This window comes from Vombatus ursinus, unplaced genomic scaffold (genome assembly GCF_900497805.2).
Source record: "Vombatus ursinus unplaced genomic scaffold, bare-nosed wombat genome assembly UNPS02014181.1, whole genome shotgun sequence".
NCBI classification, from domain to species: Eukaryota; Metazoa; Chordata; class Mammalia; order Diprotodontia; family Vombatidae; genus Vombatus; species Vombatus ursinus.
The window spans coordinates 1,585,709-1,604,509 of NW_020953959.1; the positions used below are offsets into that span (position 1 = coordinate 1,585,709).

At 42.4% G+C, this 18,801-nt stretch overlaps 1 protein-coding gene across 2 annotated transcripts in view; it reads right to left on the reverse strand.

Annotated features, from left to right (window-relative positions):
• Window positions 1-1,535: 1,535 nt before the first annotated feature.
• The window catches only part of CD8B (CD8b molecule), a 22,032-nt gene continuing 4,766 nt past the window's right edge, over window positions 1,536-18,801 (reverse strand). Inside the window, exons 2-6 of one of the 2 annotated variants that reach the window (XM_027860435.1) lie at window positions 14,861-15,217; window positions 12,410-12,505; window positions 9,328-9,417; window positions 4,895-4,931; window positions 1,536-2,701 (exon numbers count right to left, since the gene is read on the reverse strand). In XM_027860435.1, coding sequence (XP_027716236.1) covers window positions 2,689-2,701; window positions 4,895-4,931; window positions 9,328-9,417; window positions 12,410-12,505; window positions 14,861-15,217 — 593 coding nt within the window. In that variant the 3' untranslated portion in view covers window positions 1,536-2,688. Of the gene's footprint in view, window positions 2,702-4,894; window positions 4,932-9,327; window positions 9,418-11,739; window positions 11,896-12,409; window positions 12,506-14,860; window positions 15,218-18,801 lie in introns of those variants that run through there. The other variant, XM_027860436.1, reaches the window with a different exon arrangement.

Genomic DNA, 18,801 nt, shown 5'->3' on the forward strand with positions numbered 1-18,801 from the left:
ACTAATCTTGAAAAAAAAGAAAGTGGCCGTAAGTGAACCGCCACAGAAAAGAATACCAAGACCAGATGAGTTCACAAATCAATCGATAAATCAACATTTATTAAGTACCTACTATGTGCCAGGCACTGTGCCAGGTGCCTATTCTATTAGGCATTTAAAGAACAAATAATCTCTACGTTTCTGAAAACTATCTTCAAAAATAGAGAAGGAAGGTACTCTTATCAAATTATTTATTTGAAACAAATAGGATCCTGATAAAACCAGGGAAGGATAGTACAGATAAAGAGAACTAGAGATCAATAACACTAATGAATATTGATGCACAATATTAGCAAATTTTAAAATATATTTATATATTTGCACATAAAATGAAAGGCAGGAAGGATTTCAAACTACTCAAAGTCCTCTTTAGCAAAGCCCACCAGCCTGCCCTAGGCAGATGGCAACTACCCACATCAATACCACCCATCTCATCTCCACCCCTTTCTCCAAGCCCTACCCTCAACTCCTTAAAGTCAGCCAGTTCTGCCACAGGTGTGTATATTCCCCATAGAAAACAAAATTAAGAGCAAAGAAACCCCAAACCCTTAAAAGCCAAAGTGTGCTTGCAAACCAGCAAACGATACTGGTATCAGCAACACATTTTGGAAGGCAGGGACATTTAAACATTTGAGGCAGTGGTGAAGGGAGAGAGCTCTCAGGCTTTTCTGGTGCCCACTACTATTTTGCTATGAGGACTCTAACATTCTTATCTGTAAATGTCAGTTTCCTGAATGGTAGTAGCCAGCAACCCAATAATCCTTCATTACACATTTTCCCCCCATGGCACTTGCCAACAAACTTATCATCCAAAAACAAAGAAAGTGGGCTTCTTCATAGAATGTGGGTCCTGTGCAGGGCAGGGGCATGCCCTACCTCTGGGCACTCCCAATTTTGCAGCTCAACATTCAGTAAAAATGTGAAGGAGACCATGAGAGGCCCTTGTGACATTCAGGTATGGAAAGGCCATGCTGATGTCCTTGGTTTTTTCTCCAATTCCACTCCTTGAAATCTTGGAGGAAAATCTCTGGGCTCATCTCCCCTGAGCTCCAAAGCAGAGACCCTAATATTTTTACTTGCAGGGGTGTCATTGGTTTTTCTTTCCTTTTTTGGGGGGGGAGGGGGTTGGTTTGTTTTCTTCTAGACCTATGAATGCATCCATGTAGGTAATACCCCATCCAGACAATAAGGAATAGTCTTAGAAAGTTGCCTTGGGCACTGAGAGTTGAATAATGTCCTTGGTCACCCAACCAGTAGGTGTTAAAGGCAGCGCTAAGTCTTCTTGGCTCCAAGGCCAGCCTTCTATCTACTTTGGGAAGAGTTTTAGCCTTTTTTTGTGTCCAAGACCCCTTTGGCAGTCTAAAGAGGCCTATAGGCTCCTTCCCAGAAAAAGGTTTTTAAATGCATAAAATAAAATGCATAGGATTACAAAGAAAATCAATTTTATTGAAAGTTATAAAAATATATTTTTTAAAAGTTCACGGACCTTAGGTTAAGAACCCCTGTTCTATAGCATGCTGTCCCTTCTCCCTGCATATCACTTAATAAATGCTTATTGAATTGGATTGTTGCCGACAATCGGGCTTCGCATGGGCTTACAAGGCTGTCATCACTGGTGGCTACCACTCACCATGTATCTGCTGCCATAACATACCACCAAGCCACTTCTGAGTCCTCCCAAAGAAGAAGACCTTGGCTATGTGAAGTATCATCCTTGTTAGGAACCCTCTAAGATATAAAAACAGTCTTGCATTTGGGGCATTTCTTTCTGAAGTCACATTTGTGAACAAAGGAACCCAGAGATATACATCAAGACCAGACTTCTACAGCAATTTACATTAGACTTTATTTTAAAACAAACAAAAAACTCAGAACATTTTTGTTCAGAGATAAGAAAAGGGAAAAAAAACAAAACACACACACACACACACACACACACACACACACACGCACAAAAACAAAGACAAGATCTAGAATAGCAGACCGGAAGGGCTGCACCACTTTCTATCATGCAAAGTAACCCTTGTTGACACCAGAGACCAAAGTTAATTCTATCATGCACATACTAGCACTTAGAAACCAATGCTGTGAACCACGGTCATCTGTTTCTTTGTGCAAATTGGACAATCTGCAGCCTTTGCTCCTGCTGAAGTTTCTCTGCTTTATCTTTCACTTCTGCGAACTTAGTTTTGCTGGACAGTCATTGAGGAGACACTTTAGAATCATGGTATCAGACCCAGGGCTGAGAAACTGCAAACATGGCAGCTGACTGGTGACTTTCAGAGGCTCTGGGCCAGCATATGTCTGAATCTTTCCTCAAGCAACAGGAAATGGTATTTGTGTCATGTATTGTCCTTTCTAACATAGTCCATTGACACTCAGCAAACTACGGAAAGTGCTTGAGGTTTTAGAGGATGTTATGCTACTGATGACTGCCAAACATATGTATCCTATGAATCCAACTCACAAGAGGGACAGGCAATGGTGCAAAGCAGGCAGCCCCAGTGGCTTAGGAAAATTTCAAAAGTTCACTGCTATTCTCATGCCTCAGTTTCTCCGATTCTGCTTATATAAAATCCAGTGCATTTCTTCAGCAAGCTATTTGAAGAACTTTATTTTGGGGGGGGAGGGGTGGGTGGGAAGGTGTATTCATCTTTGAAGCCTGAAAAAGAAGTCAGAAAATTATTGATCTTTTGATGCTGGCACGCTGAATTTTTGCTATTGTGAACTAATGTATAAGAGGCAATATTGTAGAGTGGCTATGGTTCTGGATGTGGAATCAGGAAGTCTGGGGTTCAAATCCTCCCTCAGATAGATGTGACTGAACTGATTTCTTTTATTTAATTAACTATCCACATTTTGTTACCCATGGTAGAAAATAAGCTCCTTGTGGCCAGGAACTACTTTGGTCTTTCTGTCACCAGGTAGCACGGTGCTTGAAAAACACTTGTTTAATCGAATTGAATTAAATCAATCAATGGCAAGCAAAGTCACTGACTTATAGGACCAAAGATCTAGAAATAAAGGATTTCAGAAGTCATCTAGTCCAACCCATTCATTTTTTACAGTTGAGGAAACTGAGGCTGAGACTGGTCAAGTGACTTGCCCAGGGTCAATGGAAGCAGGCTAAAGAAATATCTGAGCCTTAGTTTCCCTATCCGTAAAACGGAATTAATAACACCTATTACAACTACCTCATAGGGTTATTATGCAAACCTTAAATTTCCATTAAAATGGTGGTTATTATTACTAGTAACAATGAGAATTAACTCTTTCCAAGCACTGGGAGTATCCGATTTTATAGGATCATCATGAGGAAGATGGTGGCCAGCTCTCCGCTGGGGCCCAGCCAAATGTGAACACGCTAAAGGGTCAAAAGGCAGATGAGAGAGGGTCAGACGAGCAGAGGACCTTAGAGGGCACCCACAATTTGAGAAGCAGGAAGATCAACAGACAAAAGAGGGGGGAGCAGAGAGGTAGGGAATTAGAGTCATACAGTCCCATGAAAGGCTGTGAAAGAAGCAGGTCATTGCAGGATCACGGCTTTGGAGCCAGACTGAATCTTCAAGGTCAACTGGTCCATATCTATATCGATCTATCTATCTTGTACGTACAGACCTGTTTGTGTGTGTCTCTTTGACTAAATGGTAAGCTCCCTGAGGGAAGTAACTACTACCCTCAAGGAGCATGGGAATATTTTAATGTTTTGAACAGGAACTTAGACAAACACTATGTCTTCAGAATTGACATATAAGTCTTTAACACCTACCCTAGATACTGTTGGTTTTAAGGTATTAGAAACTCCCTCTCTTGCTATGAGTCAAACACTGGTATTCTCTGTTTTAAGAGCAATGGAAAGTCAAGGCGCCAGAACCTGAGAGAATCCCCAATGCCTGTTTGTGGTGACCAATGACATAAATTCAGTCTGGGGCCCCCTAATCAGTTAAACAAGCAAGGAAGTGTTTGGGGCTCATCCTGTGCCAGGCACAGTGGAAGGAGTCTCAGAAACAGCTGGCACAGAATTGTGTGTCATACCTGGGAAATCAGAATGGACACACACTTGTTGTATGTCTTTACAAAAACATGCTGGCACACTTGCTCAGACCATAGTTCTTCCATCTCTGTTTTTGGTGAAAAAACATTCCTGCATATTTGCCTAGCCCTTGGCACACCTATGGCAGGTAGAGGCAGGGAGACAATGCACACTGAAAGAATCCAGTTAATACCCAACATACACAGATTCTGGGGAGGTCTCTCCTTTTTGGGAAAATAAAAGCTAATTAAATAAGTTCATTAGCATTATTTTTGTTTGTTCATTGCCCTAATGACTCTAATTACTTATTTGTTGGTGTTGTTATTGATGATGATGATGATGCCCTAAAGAGTGGTCTGTGGCACTGAGAAGGTAAAGGACTCATCCAGGGTCACACAGACAATATGTGTCATAGGCAGGATTTGAATCCAGGTCTTCCTAACTCCAAGTCTGGCACACACAGCTAGAGGGAGTAGACTTGTGATTTCATTGGTATAAGGACCTCCCAGATAAGGGAATTCCCTCTAACAATGTAGCTCAGGACCTCCAACCGAAACTCGGAAAGAGATGCCTGAGGCATTGAGAGATTTAAGTGCCTTGCCCTGATCAGCTTTCGCTGGCTCCAAATTTGGCTCTCTGAGATTTACACATGATCATTTAATCCAGAACTTCTAGGCTTTTGGTCTTGGGTTAGATTTAGTGACTACTAAAAACCAGGAATTGTATGAGGAGTAATGGAAACCCAGAATGCCCCAACCCATGCAAAGAGTTTTCACCAGGCATTAAGCATCAGCAGTCCTTTTGGGGATTCATATTACTTACTGTTTCACAAAGTGGTGCCGAGCTACATTCCATAAGTCTGTAGAGACAGAGTGAGAAGCGTGAGTGTTAACTTCGTCTGTTAGACCCTCATGTCCACTAATCAACTAACAAATCTTTACTGAGCACCTCCTTATGTTCCCTTCACTGTTTCAGTTGATTATTGGGATTCTCATGGATGTCCTCACCATCCCCGACCTCAGGAGCTTATGAGCTCACTGAGGAGAGACTGGCCCATGGAAAACCACAAGACAATAATAAGACAGAATAAGATGAAAAGCTTCCCTAGAGAAAAATGCACAAAACTCTACAACTGGAGTATCTTACTGAGTTCTGGGCATCACATTTTAGGAAGGACATTGATAGAAAGTGTCCAGAGGAGGGCAATGAGGATGGTGAAGGGCCTTGGGTCAGTATATGAGGACTGCTTGAAGAAATTGGGGATATTTAGTCTGCAGAAAAGATTCAGGGGAGATGAAACAATTATCTTTGCACATTTTAAGGGCTGTCATATGCAAGGGACAGTCAGTCAGTCAAGAAGCATCTATTGAGCATTTCCTATGTGCCAGGTATCATGCTAAGTGGTCAGTTAGGAAGCTATTGCAATAGTCCGGGCAAGAGATGAAGAAGGTCTGAAATAGAGAGGTGACTGTGAGTGGAGAGAAGGGGACATATGAGACATGGTCTGAAGGTAGAAACTGCAAGACTTGGTAAGAGATTGGGCACATGGGAGGAGTAGAGATGAGGAGATGAGGATGCCAACCAAGGTTGTGAGCCTGAGTGACTGGGGGGATGGGTGTTCCATCCAGAGGAAGAGGGAAATTCATCAAAGGGGAGAATTTGGGGTGGATAGAAATAATGAGCTCTGTTTTGGGGACATGTGGAATTTGAGGTGACATATGGTCTCTAGTTTGTGATATCCAAAAGGCAGTTGGTGATGTAGAATGATACCTTTCGAGATACCAGGGCTGGATATATGGATCTGGAAATCATCTGCTCAAAGATGATAACTGAACCTATGGGGGCTGATAAGATCAAATGAGAGAGGACAGAGAGAGAAGAGAAGAGGACCCAGGACAGAGCCTTGAGTTGTTGTTCAGTCATTTCAGTCACACCTGACTCTTTGTGACCCCATTTGGAGTTTTCTGGGTGAAGATACTGGAATGGTTTGCCATTTTCCTTCTCTATCTCATTTTACAAATGAGGAAACTGAGGCAAACAGGGTTAAGTGACTTGCCCAGGATCACACAGGTAGTAAGTGTCTGAGGCTGGATTTGAACTTAGGAAGATGAGTCTTCCTGACTCGGAGCCCAGTGCTCTATCCACTGTGCTCTCGAGAGACTTAGGAGATCCCCACAATTATCTGATGTGACAAGAATGAAGAACCAGCAAATATGGCTGAGAAGTTATGGTCTTAGAGTGAGAGGGAGAACCAGGAGAAAGGAGGCTCACAGAAATGTAGAGAAGAGAAAATACAAGAGGAAAAGGTGATGAACAGTATCAACTTCAGTAGAGGAGTCAAGGAGGTTGAGGACTGAGAAACGGTCATTGGATTTGGCAATTAAGAGATCGAGGGTAACTTTGGGGAGAGCCGTTCCATGGGAAAGATGAAGCCAGACTGCATAGGCTTTACAAGAGGGTGAGAGAGATGGAGGCACGTGTGTAGACAGTCTTCTCAAGGAGCTTAGCTTTGAAGGACACGAATGATGTAGCCTAGTGAGAGGTTTTTGAGTCTTAGGGAGACACGGGCATGTTGTAGGCAGCAGAGAAGCAGCCAGTGGATAGAGAGAGAATGAAGAAGAAAGAGCACAGATTATAATGGGGACAATCTGTTGGAGAAGACAGGAAGGGGTGGAAGCAAAGGCGTGTGTACAGGAGTTTGCCTTGGAATGAAAAAACATCCAAACCATGACTCGTCTGCATATGCAACACATGCAGTTCGATTTGATTGGGAAGGGCAAGGCCAGAGGCTAGGCAGCAGGGTGACAAGAACAAGGCAGGCAATGATGGGAGTTTTTATGAGGACGGACAAAAGTGAAAAATAAAATTTGTCAAGAGAGGCCGAGTGGATATGGTCAAAATTTATAAAATTATGGAAAGAATTACTAAAGGGAACAGTGGCCTTTTTCACTAAATCTTGGAAAACTAGTACTAGAGGTGCCCCTTTGAAGCCAGAAAGATAGAATTTTAGAAAAGCTTAAGCACTCCTTGATAGTAGCTAGCAAACTTTTGGAACATGACACTAAGGTGGTTTGGAGGTAAAAAGTACAGGTTCAAGAAAGATTAACATTAATTTGTGAAAGATCGACCCATAATAGGTTATTAAGAGAAACTGGGGTGGGGCATGTCCCTAGCCTTTTGAAGTTGCTTCAGCAAGAAGAGCCGTGTTTTCTCACAAAGGCCTTTGGTTGTCAGTATCAGACAAAATACGGTATGCTTCAAATAGCTGATGGAGAAATGAGTGTTTTGGACAATTTAGCCTGTGGCATTCTTCACTTCTCATGGTATGTGCTTTATAGTTGCCCCGTAATGAGGGTTTGAAATTGTATCTTGTCCAAAGCTCTGTGTGTGTGTGTGTGTGTGTGTGTGTGTGTGTGTACCCTTTGTAAGGAGTTTTCAGAATAGTCTCACTAGCAAATTAATTGCAGCGGTCTAAACTTTTACCAGTAGGAACTTTGTCCAGCTGAAAAAGGAATGGGTTTATGTAAGGGAATTGGCCCCTGAGTTGCTGCTGTGTGCCCTTGTCTTATATCGGGCTCCAGAATCCATTGTCTAGCTACGTGTGTGCTTAATGAAAACATAACAGTTCAGTTTTCTTAAAACAATCCTGCAATCTATACGTGCTAACATGAGGGGGAAAGTGAACTCTGGTTTGTCCACAAAGTTAAGCTGACACCACTGTGAATAGGCAGTTCTGTCGACCTAACATGACTTTAGTACCCCCGGAAAAAAAAAGAGTTTGCCTTGGCACATCTTTTTCTGAGATTGTCACAAAGGAGAAGATAACGGGAAAAGTTGTATGAGTGATGGGAGATGAGGAGGGAGGGAGAAGGGGCAGTTTTGGTCAAATGTTTTCAATGTGGGGGGATCAAATATGAGGCAAGGGTGAGGGAAAAGACACAATGAGAGGTTTGAGGTTAGATGAGAAGGTTTGGAACAATTACCATTGAGATTAGGGCAGCAAGTCAAAGAGAGAAAAACAGAAAGTTTGCATTGCAGCAGTGAGGGCACAGTTGAGATAAGTTTTAGTGACCAAGTCATCACGGCTTTATGATTTTCCCCCAGCTCTATTCAGCAGTGTGTGACGAGGAATGAAGGAGACAGATGGCGGAAGTACACCAGGGTTGGGGTTTGGTGAGGTGAGATGCATACCAGAACAAGAGATCCAAGAGAAGAGGAGGGGGTAGAGTCGAGATGGGGAAGGGAGGAGAGCCAGCACCGGGGTGATGGCTTGGGAAAGAACTGAGGGAGAGGGACGAGAGGTCACATGAGGACGAAGAGCAGGGCCGGGGTTGTAAAGCACCGAGAAAGATGAGATGATAAAAGATTTATGACCAGATAAAGGAATTTCAGAGTTCATGACCACGTAAGTGACTGAGCTTTCTATCACTTTGTGAGTGATAGCAAACTCAAAGGCAGGACCAGCTCAGTGTGTAGGTGAAATGGGGAACTGAATGGACTAGGGAACTGGAAAGTTGGGGTATTTGAGGAAGCATCAATATGTATGTTGAAGTCCTCAAGTATGAGGATAAGAGGTGGGAAGGAAAGAAAGGCTCTGAACTCAGTGAAGAAAGGAGTGAGTTTAAATTCTGGGTTCCTAAACAAAATGTACAGAAAGCCCAACCCATCTCATAAGTGCCCCTAGAAGAATCTTAACCATGAATTCGGAGGAAGACCTTCCCCTTCTGTGGACCCCTAAACAGTGAATAATGGATTCCTGAACTGTATCATTAAAGGGTTAGAGATTTAGAGGTGGCGGGTCATCTCACCCAACCATTTCACTTTACAGGTGAGAAAAAAGGCCTAGCAGGTTAAATAGTTCGTACAAAGTCCTATAGCTAGAAAATGGTGCCATGCTGTCTCTCATTCCCACTTGTTCTTAACTTGACCCTAATCCCATCTCTTTCAGCCTAATTGCTGCTGCTCCCATTTCCCAGCCCTGAAGAGTAACATGGGCCACACTGGATTCTAGACCTCACTGGGACGGGCCTCTCACTGGTCATTCTTGGTCCTACTCAATTCCAATTCATTTGATCTCATAAACATTTATTAAGTGCCTACTGTATGCAAGGTAGGGAGTATTCTTCAAACAAAGGGTCCTCAGGATGCAATCCAACATTTCCCCCTTTCCCCACCTTTTCCTCAGGTCTAAAATGGACTGTGAAAAATGGAGATCTCTTGATCTCTTACACCATGTGTGATGATGAACAACTTACAATTCACTCGGATGATCATAATTATGGAGATGAGCAAAACCACAGCACATCCCACCAGCAGGCTTAGGGTGAAGGCGCTGCAGAGGGAACCTGAGGCACGCACAAAAAATACAGTTTTCAAAATATTGTTTAAAAAGTTCATGGATACTGGGTTATGAACTCCTGCCTTAAGAGACGATCATTGTGGCAAAATATATATCTTCATCTGGTGACCAACCATCTGGTGATGAACTCCTCCATTTTACAGATGAGAAAATGGAGGTCTGGAGACATTAAGTTGTTCTCCAAAAGCCAACGAGACTAGCGTTCACCACTACACCCTCCGAATCCATACAATGTCCCAGACTGCTTCTCTTAACTGGTTGACCATCAACATCTATCAAAAGAGCCCAAGAATGTTATTAAGTCTATATAGTTTCATAACAAAGACAAGATAATCAAGAGGAGAGCAGTAAGGAAAGAATAATGAACAGAGAACCACTTATAACAGGCCAACCTCATAGATAGAAAATCTAAGAGAATCCAACAAGTGTTTGTTAAACACCTGCCATGTGCAGAACAGTGCTCAAGGTGCTGCGGGAGACGTGAGCTTTAGATAAGAACCAGTCTCTGCCTGAAACTGTTGCCCCTAAGACCAAGGCTCCGTGTTTGCAGGTGTTTCAGCACGGATGGGACTGCAGTAAGAGCATGCTGGTCTTTTCAGCCACCCCAACCACAGAGAGAAGCCAGTCAATAGTAGCATTGCTTCTGAATACAAATGTCTCCCTTTAGATCATCGTTGGAAGGGACCGTAAAAAAGAGTATACTGCGGCCCTCTCATTTTACAGGTGAGGAAACTGAGACCAGGGAAGTTAAGTGATTTGTTTGAGGTTACAAGACAATAAATGGCAGAGGTAAGATTCAAACCCAGGCCTTCTGGCTCCAGCTATACTGTTTTCCCCATTGTACCATGGAAACTCTTTTCCTTGATAGGGGACACAGTTGTGTGTGCAGATGAGGCAGGGAAAAAATTTCTAAACAATCCCTTTCATTCTGCAAACACATAAAGGCATCTCACACAGCTGAAGCCAGTATCTTTCCCCCTCCACCAATACCTTAAGACATCAGCCCAATGAGTCGATGTGGGATGAAGGGGCCAGCAAGATTTGAGGCACCAGCAAGAGAACTACAGTACACTAACAAGAATACACTGCCTTCCCCTTGTATGAAATCACGTTGCCACCACCTCCGGTGGCATCTCTGAGCACAGTTGGGTTCATCTTCTCAGTAGATGTCAAGGAGCAGGAGAAGGTCTGGAAAAGAGTAGTTAGTCCAAAGGGTCTTAATATGTTTTTGTGTCCTAGACCTCTTTGGAGGTCCAGTAAAGCCTATGGACAATCTCTCAGGAAAATATTTTGTTGCCTACATTCATAATTGAAGGGGATGCTAGATTACAGTGAGAGGTTAGTGAAAATAAAGACACAATCCACCACCACTCTCCAATCCAAATTCACAAAACCCTTGAGATCTATCTGTGGACAACAGGTTAAGAACCTCTAAACTAGAATGACCAAAGAGACTGAAATTGGAAAAGGAGGTTTATGGATAAAGACAAACTAAAGAAAAAAATGAAGACTCTTCAAACTAGAAAGACAAAGGGATTAAAATGAGGAAGGGATTATTAGAGGAAGCAGTCTAGATTAGGAGACAGTATAGATTAGGAGAGGTAGCTGGACATTATATATATTAGGAGGGCATAGTGGAATGAATACTAGACTCGCCTTTTGAGAAACCAATTAATCTCTCTAATCCTCTGTTTTCTCACCTGTGAAATGGAGGAGTTCATCACCAGAAGACTGACCACTAGATGATGAAAAGGAATTATAATCAAAGTCTATAAAATCTTTTTTTTTTATGGGAGGGTAGGACCTATGATTCATGGGCATCGAGAATTCCTAGTGTATAGATTCCCTCCACTAATGGACATTAATAGTCTATCTCTAACTTATACTTTTACAAAGTTGTCTGGGGTTGAAAAAGATAGATTAGGTGACTTGCTTATGGTCACACAGCCAGAATGAGTCAGATGCAGAGCTTGAACCCAGGACTCTTTGACTCCAAGGTCAGCACCATAACCACTATACAACACTGCCTCTTCTTTGGCCCCATTTTGGGACAGAATCAGGAGGCATCTCCTAAGAAAGTCAAAGAGGTAAGTGGAGGAAAATGTGAGGAAGCTTGAGTTATTCAGCCTTCCTGAATCTCAATTTCTTCATCTTTAAAGTGTAGATTTATGGTCTCTGAGGTCCCTCCCTGGTCTACATCTATTATCCTGTGACCGTCTCTAACTACTATCTACAAGCAGATAACTGAATCATAAAAGGCTTGGAATCATATATATCAATTAAAATTTATTTTTAATTTTATGAAGTAATTGAAATTTATTTTTAAAAACAGCATGTTAAATCTCTCATCCCCTTTGAGGTCCTCATTGGAATACCCCACAAACCAAAAGGTTTGGATACAGACAGCCTTCCTGGTGAAGCCACACAGAGCCGTGAGTGACACTGACCGATGCCTCCTTTTTTTCTGCATGGATAAGAATAATTTCAGTTCCAACAAGCATTCATTGAGTGCTTACTATATGCAGAGCTTTTTAATAAGCGTTAGGAACAACATAGTGTTAAATAAAACATGCATCTTATGGCTCTCACTCTAGTTGGGAGATACAATATACACAGAGATATTTGTGTGTCTCCAGCTTTAATAAACTCTAATAACTGGCTTTGATTTTTTTGAAGAAAGAAATGTAAGATGGAGGTAAGAATAGCTGAATCATGTAAGTATGTGTGCATACCATTTAGAGACATACTCCAACTTGCCATTTAGAAAATTCCAACTGGTTAAAAAAAGGCATTTAAATGAAGTTAATTCTAGATTTGTGCTAGAGGATGGTGGTCTAGAAAATCCAAAATAGCAGATACTAAAAAAAAATTATTTGTGCTTATAGTACATTATGTGAGTCATGCTCCTTTAAGGAGCTCTTACTAAAATCAAACAAGCATATTGCTGAGGGTTCAGAGAAATGGAAAGGAGGCCTTACCATTCTGTTGAGTGACCTCTGAGGGTTTTGTTTTGCACACTTTCCTCTTGGGGGTGGTCTTTTTGGTGGGTGTAGGGGTTGTAGGCAAGACATCGACTACAACAAAAAGAGAGATAATATTTTATTACAAGAGAGCTTGGGGCTTCCATGCATTCCAGATTCTGGCTGAACTGACTTATTTGCTGCTTCCTGTATACCACATTCCATGTCCCATCTCTGCAGAAACTGTTTCCTATACCTGGAATGCTCCTCCTTACCTCCACTTCTTAGATTCCCTCACTCCTTTCAAGGCTGAGCTCAAATGCCACCTTTTCCATGAAGCCTTCCCTGATTCATCTAGTCATCTCCTTCCCACCTCTAAATTAATTTAATTTACTTTGCATATATTTTATATTTATTTATATGCATACACATTTTCTCTCAATAGAATGTAAGCACTTCGAAGGCAGAGGCCATTTCATTTTAAAAATCTTTCTATATCTAGAATCTTGCACAGTGCCTGGCATTTAGAAGGTGCTTAATAAATGCTTGTTGAATGGAATTAAATTGAGTTGAAGCACATTTAAACAGCAGCCATGCTATCTATGCCGAGCAAACCTTTTTTTTTTTTTAACTTTCCCCATACTATAATGATGATGACAATGATTACTTAGCATTTATATAGCGATTTAAGGTTTGCGAAGAGCTTTACAGAGCTGTAAGGAAGAAACAGAGTTTTTGCTCAGTGGTATAAATGCATTTGAGCATCTGAGTCTCCAAAACCTACATAAAACCTGCTCATAGCCTTCCTCCTAAGCCCAAACATCACCAGAGCAGAAGGAGATTGGCCTACGTCCTTTCTCATAACCCTCAGGTTCTACACTTTGTGCCTCCCTGCCACACCTTTCAAGATTGCTCTTAGAATTAAAGAATCAGTAGGGCTTGTCACTAGAGTACATCACCACTCATTAATTAACCCGATGCCTGTGCAAGTCTTTATCCCTAACACCCTGTTCCCGACCCACAAATCCCCCCATCATTACAGACACATAAATTCAGAATAAAGCTGGCAAAGACTGACTGATCAACCACAGCTGAACACACCGTACTCTGACTCGAATATTGTAATGTTGTTGGTCTTCTTCGAAAATGAAGGATGGACAACAACAGGGGGCTAACATCTTCATGGCCACATCCATTTGACTCAGTTTATTTTCTCCTGAATTACTGGTTTCTTTAGGACAAGTCAGAATTCATTGGCTTTATTCCCTAGCCCCCCAGTGACCACTTACCTGTTGCTGCATTTCTATAGAACAGCCTAAGCTAAACTAAGGATGTGGCGGATAGGGAGAGGAGAAAGAGAGAGACACAGAGAGAGACAGACAGACAGACAGAGGGAAGGATGGAAGGGGAGAAGAGAAGAAGGGAGAGAGACACAGAGACAGAGATAGAAACAGAAAGAGAGATAGAAACAGAAAGAGGGATAGAGACAGAGAGTGAGTGAGAAAGAGAGGAGAAAGAGAAAAAGAGAGAGAAAGGGAGGGAGGAAGGGAGAGAGGGAAGGACACAGGGAGAGAAAGAGAGGGAGAAAGAGAGAGAGGGGGAGAGGGAGAGGGAGGGAGAGAGAGAGAGAGAGAGAGAGAGAGAGAGAGAGAGAGAGAGAGAGAGAGAGAGAGAGTGAGTATGGCAGGGGTGGCTATAGTCTAAGTTGGTTTTGTCTTTCTGTCCTCGGCACCTAGCACACAGTACTCACTTAATAAACGCTTGTTAAATTGATTTGAATCTAACTCTAGGAGACTGGACCTATCTGTGCTGGAGTATTTTAGAATGGACCCAGTAATCTGTTTTACAATCTCTATTACTCAATTCAAGTAAGTTTAAATTCTGGGTTCCAAAACAAAATGTACAGATCGCCCCAACCCATCTCATAAGTGCCCCTAGAAGAATCTTAGCCATGAACTTGGAGAGAAGAAGACTTTCCTTTTGTGGACCCCCAAACATCCAACGATAGATTCCTGAACTATACCATTAAAGGGTTAGAGATTTAGAGCTGGTGGGTAAGCTCATCAAATCTCTTCACTTTACAGATGAGGAAAAAGGCCTAGCGGGAATAAATAGTTTGTCCAAGGTCACATAGCTAGAAAGTGGGAAAGACATCATTTGAACCAGGGTCCTCTGACTAAACAAAACAAAAAACTCTTTATCAGAGCCTCTAACTTCTTCTAAATGGGCCACAGGAAACACCTCGAAAGAACGGGAAGGGAGATCCCTCTGAATGTCCCACTTGGGCCCACTGCTCTCGGTGGAAAGCTTTTCTGACTGCAGCCCCATGGGTGAAGGCTGATGTTGAGGAGACATGAAGACCCAGTTCTGACGGCCATGGGGTATATCCCCTCTCTCTCCCCATCAGGTGCAGTGATACCCCTCCCCCCTCCCCCCCAGGTGCTTCCACGAGATCAATAGAGCCCTTACCCACATTTAGCTGGGTGCCACTTCCAAAGACCAGTTGAGGACCTACGATAATGGCACAGATGTAGACGCCACCATCCGAAGGCTTCACATCCCGAAGCCTGAGCGTGGATTTGGATGCCTCTCCAGACACAAGGACATGTTCTGAATTGATGCCCTCCCCATGAGTGAAAGTGGTCTTTTCTGAATGGACCAGAAACTGATAGCGATTGTCAACGCTGGGAGGCATGACCTGACGAAACCAGTAGATTCCATAAGTGTTTGTGGATGATCTGATGTCACAGAAGAGCTTTGCCTCTTTGTCAGTCTGAACCAGGAGGGTTTCTGGGCTCTGTGTGATAACTGGGACTCTGGAGGTCCCTAGAGAGAACAAGAAAGGAGAGAGAACATATCAACCCATCTGGGACTTGTTCTCAATGTGTGACTGTACTTTGAGCTTTTGGGATAACAGCTTCTTTCAGGGCTCAGCTTAAATCCTACCTCTTGCCGGATGCCATTCTCAGGGCCCACCACTGCTGATGCCTTTCCTCTGATAGTACCTCCAAGTATACTGTACACATCTAGTATATACATAGTTGTGTCTAAGATGTCTTTCTCATTAGACTGTAAGCTCCCTGAGGGCAGGTTTTGTAATTTTTGCCTTTTTTTTTTAACATCCCTAGTGATTAACACAGTTGAATTACATATAGTAGGCTTTTTAAAAATGTTCATTGACTGGCTGACTGAGCTCACTATGTTTGTGCCCTTTAGTCAAAGCGTTTAATCTCTCTGGCCTTACTTCCCTTGTTCATAAGAAGACAAGGTTAGAGTATATGACCTCTGGGGTCCCTTCCAACTTAAAATCCATAAAACAAAATATTTATTAGCAGTAGGTGGGCAATCTTTACAATGCTTTGCTGTTTTGTGACCCCATTTTGGGGGGTTTTCTCGGTAAAGATACTGGAGTGCTTTGCATGTGTCCTGGACCATATTTATGGGTCTCAAGCTGGAAAGCACATCAGAGATCATTTATTCCAGCTTCCTCATTTTACATATGAAAAATCTGAAGTTAAGTGACTCGTCCAAGGTCACACAGATGTTTCAGTGTCAAAGTCATTAATCAAACCCACATCCTCTGACTTCAGATCCAATGTTCTTTTCACTCTACTTTCTAAATCATTTGGCCACAGTTTTGTCATCTGTAAAATGGATAACACCTGCTTAGCCAACTTCACTAGGTTGTCATAAGAAAGAAATGAGGTAGCATTATTAATAAGAATAACTCTATATAATGCTCACCATAGCTCTTAGAGGTTGCTATCATCCACTCTCCACTGAATCCATACATGACAATCTTTAGCTTGGCTTTCAGGGTGACCAGACCCTCATTCAATTCACTGTCCATCTGGGGGCATCACAGACCACCTGGCATAAGGCTTTGTACAAGGTAGGTGCTTAATAAATGTTTGCAGATAGGAGCTGGTGTTGAGATGCAGTTCAATTCCATAAACACCCATTACTTGTCTGCTCTGTTAGTGTCCATCCAGGCTGTGATGGAAGCTTTTGTCTTCTCCTAGGACTGAGGTGTGTTCTGGTGCCTACTCCTCCCACCCCATGAAAGAAGAGTTTCAAATACTTTTAACACACTTAGATGTAGTGTGATAAACAGAGTCCTGGTTTTGGAGGTAACACACCTAGGTTCTGATCTCCCTTTCATCATTAAATATCAAATAAAGTGACCTCTAACATACATATCTCTGAGCCTCAAAGTCCTCATCCACAAAATGGGTTTGCTTTGCCCACCTGATTCAAAAACTTCTTGTCAGGACACGTAGAACCAAGGAACAGATGGCATTTAGGCATAGGGTGTCGTCACGGAGTACCCTATAGTCAGGAGACCAAGACCTGGCTAGGCCACTAAATAACCATGCAATGTGGGTCAAGTAAGTCGCGTTCTCTGAACCTCAGTTTCCTCACCTTTAAAATGGGGATAATTACACCTACCTTGCCTACCTCATAGGGTTAGTGTGAGGATCAAATTAGACAATGGATAGGGAGGGCTTTCAAAATCAGCAAGCCATCAGCAAAGTGCAAGACATCTATATTAAACAACAACAATGAAAACCCAGAAAACAAAGAAAACATTTAAATAAGTATTGGGAGGCATAGCACAGGTGAGGAAAAAAATGTGTGTGGGAGGGGCAGATAGAGGAAAGATGCTTACTTACAATTATTAGTAATTATGGAAGTAACGTGAGTCGCAGTTAGTAATTTTGGAAGTCAGATATTTAGCAGATCTGTTGAGTTGTTCTATGATCATACACATTTTTTCCTTTTGCTCCTAAATCTTCAATGGCACCCTATGACCTCTAGGAAAAAATAGAAGCCTGTTGGCCTGCCACTTAAAAACCTTTCACCATTTGGCTCCAGCCTCAGTTTCCAGACTATAAACCCTTGGGCACAAGAAGTCCCAGACAAATGCTCTGAGTAGTATCACTGCCCAGTAGCTGCTCTACAGCTAGGCCCTGATTAGCGTCAACACCAGTAAGGGAATCCCTGGCAGCTGGCTGCTTATTTGAATTCACATTGCATGTTTCCACAGGGCTGGAGTCAAACCTGCATAATTGTAACTTCCAATAGAGCAAATTCAAATTCATAGGACCACTTCAGGAATTCATCATGCGCGCTAATCAGGACCAAACTGTACATTTCAGCCAATCTGTCCTCTTTTCTGTTCCTTAGACTTAGCGTTTCATCTCCTGACTCTGTGACCTTGCATAGGCTGTGACCCCTATTCCTGGAATGCTCTCCCTCCCTGGCCGCCCTGTCTTGGAATCACTAACTCCCTTCGGGATTCAGTTCACAAGCCGATTTTCCTGCTTATTTGCGCTCTCTCTCGCTCTCGCTCTCTCTCTCTCTCTCTCTCTCTCTCTCTCTCTCTCTCTCTCTCTCTCGTCTCAAATTACTTCATGTTTACTTATCAATGTGTACTTTGTATCTTCCATTCCCTCCAGAATATAAGCTTCTTTGCCACTTCTGTTTTCAAATTTCCCCCTGCCTGGAACAGTGTCTCACACATAGTGGGTGCTTAACACATGTTTGCTAGATGGTATCAATTAAGTATCTTTGGCTTAAAAAAAGCTCTCTGATCTCTGTCTTCCTGCTGCTCAAGCTTTCACCTTCTAGTCTCTTCCTCCCAAGTCCACCAACAAATGGGCCCGAGTCCTAGCCCCAAGGTTATTTTATTTGACGTTAACCCAGAAATGCAGAACAGTCTGCTGTTTTGATACAATAATGTTGATAAAAATGTGGATTGAATCAAATTGATCCAAGTATCTCAAAATCATTTCATGTGCACTTCTTTAGACCGCCTATCCCTCAAACATTCCCATTTTATAGATGGGCAAAATGAAGCTTTTGGAGGGAAAATGACTGGCCATCCTCATCATGTCGGAGATCCTTTCTGTTTCTCTTAGAGAGTGGCCGCAGCTGGAGAGTCTATGGAGTGATTCCCAGAGGCGCAAATTGGATTAGGTCATTTAACCCTCCTGCTAGGAAAGGTCAGTAGGAGATTTCTCAGAAAAAAAAAAGGAGAAAGAAAGAAAAGAAAGAAATTTAATGTAGCACCAAGCCTGGTCAGCTTGACTTGGGTTCTCTTTTCCACCGCTACTATTAGCGAAAAGACAAGAACATTCACATTTCCAGCTACGGTTTTCTCTAGAAGGTGGAAGTAAGAAGAATCTTTCATCAAAATATGTCCTTACGCTAGTTAGATGGAATAAAATCCCAAGATTGATGACAAAACTGGGGTTTGAACCTGTATCTCCTCACTCCAAATCTAGTGCTCCACTGCCAGGTGCTTTGTTAGCTCATCCCAAAGGAGAGCATGTCTGCAAACTTTCCACCGGACTGATTAAATCTCTCTCTCTCTCTCTCTCTCTCTCTCTCTCTCTCTCTCTCTCTCT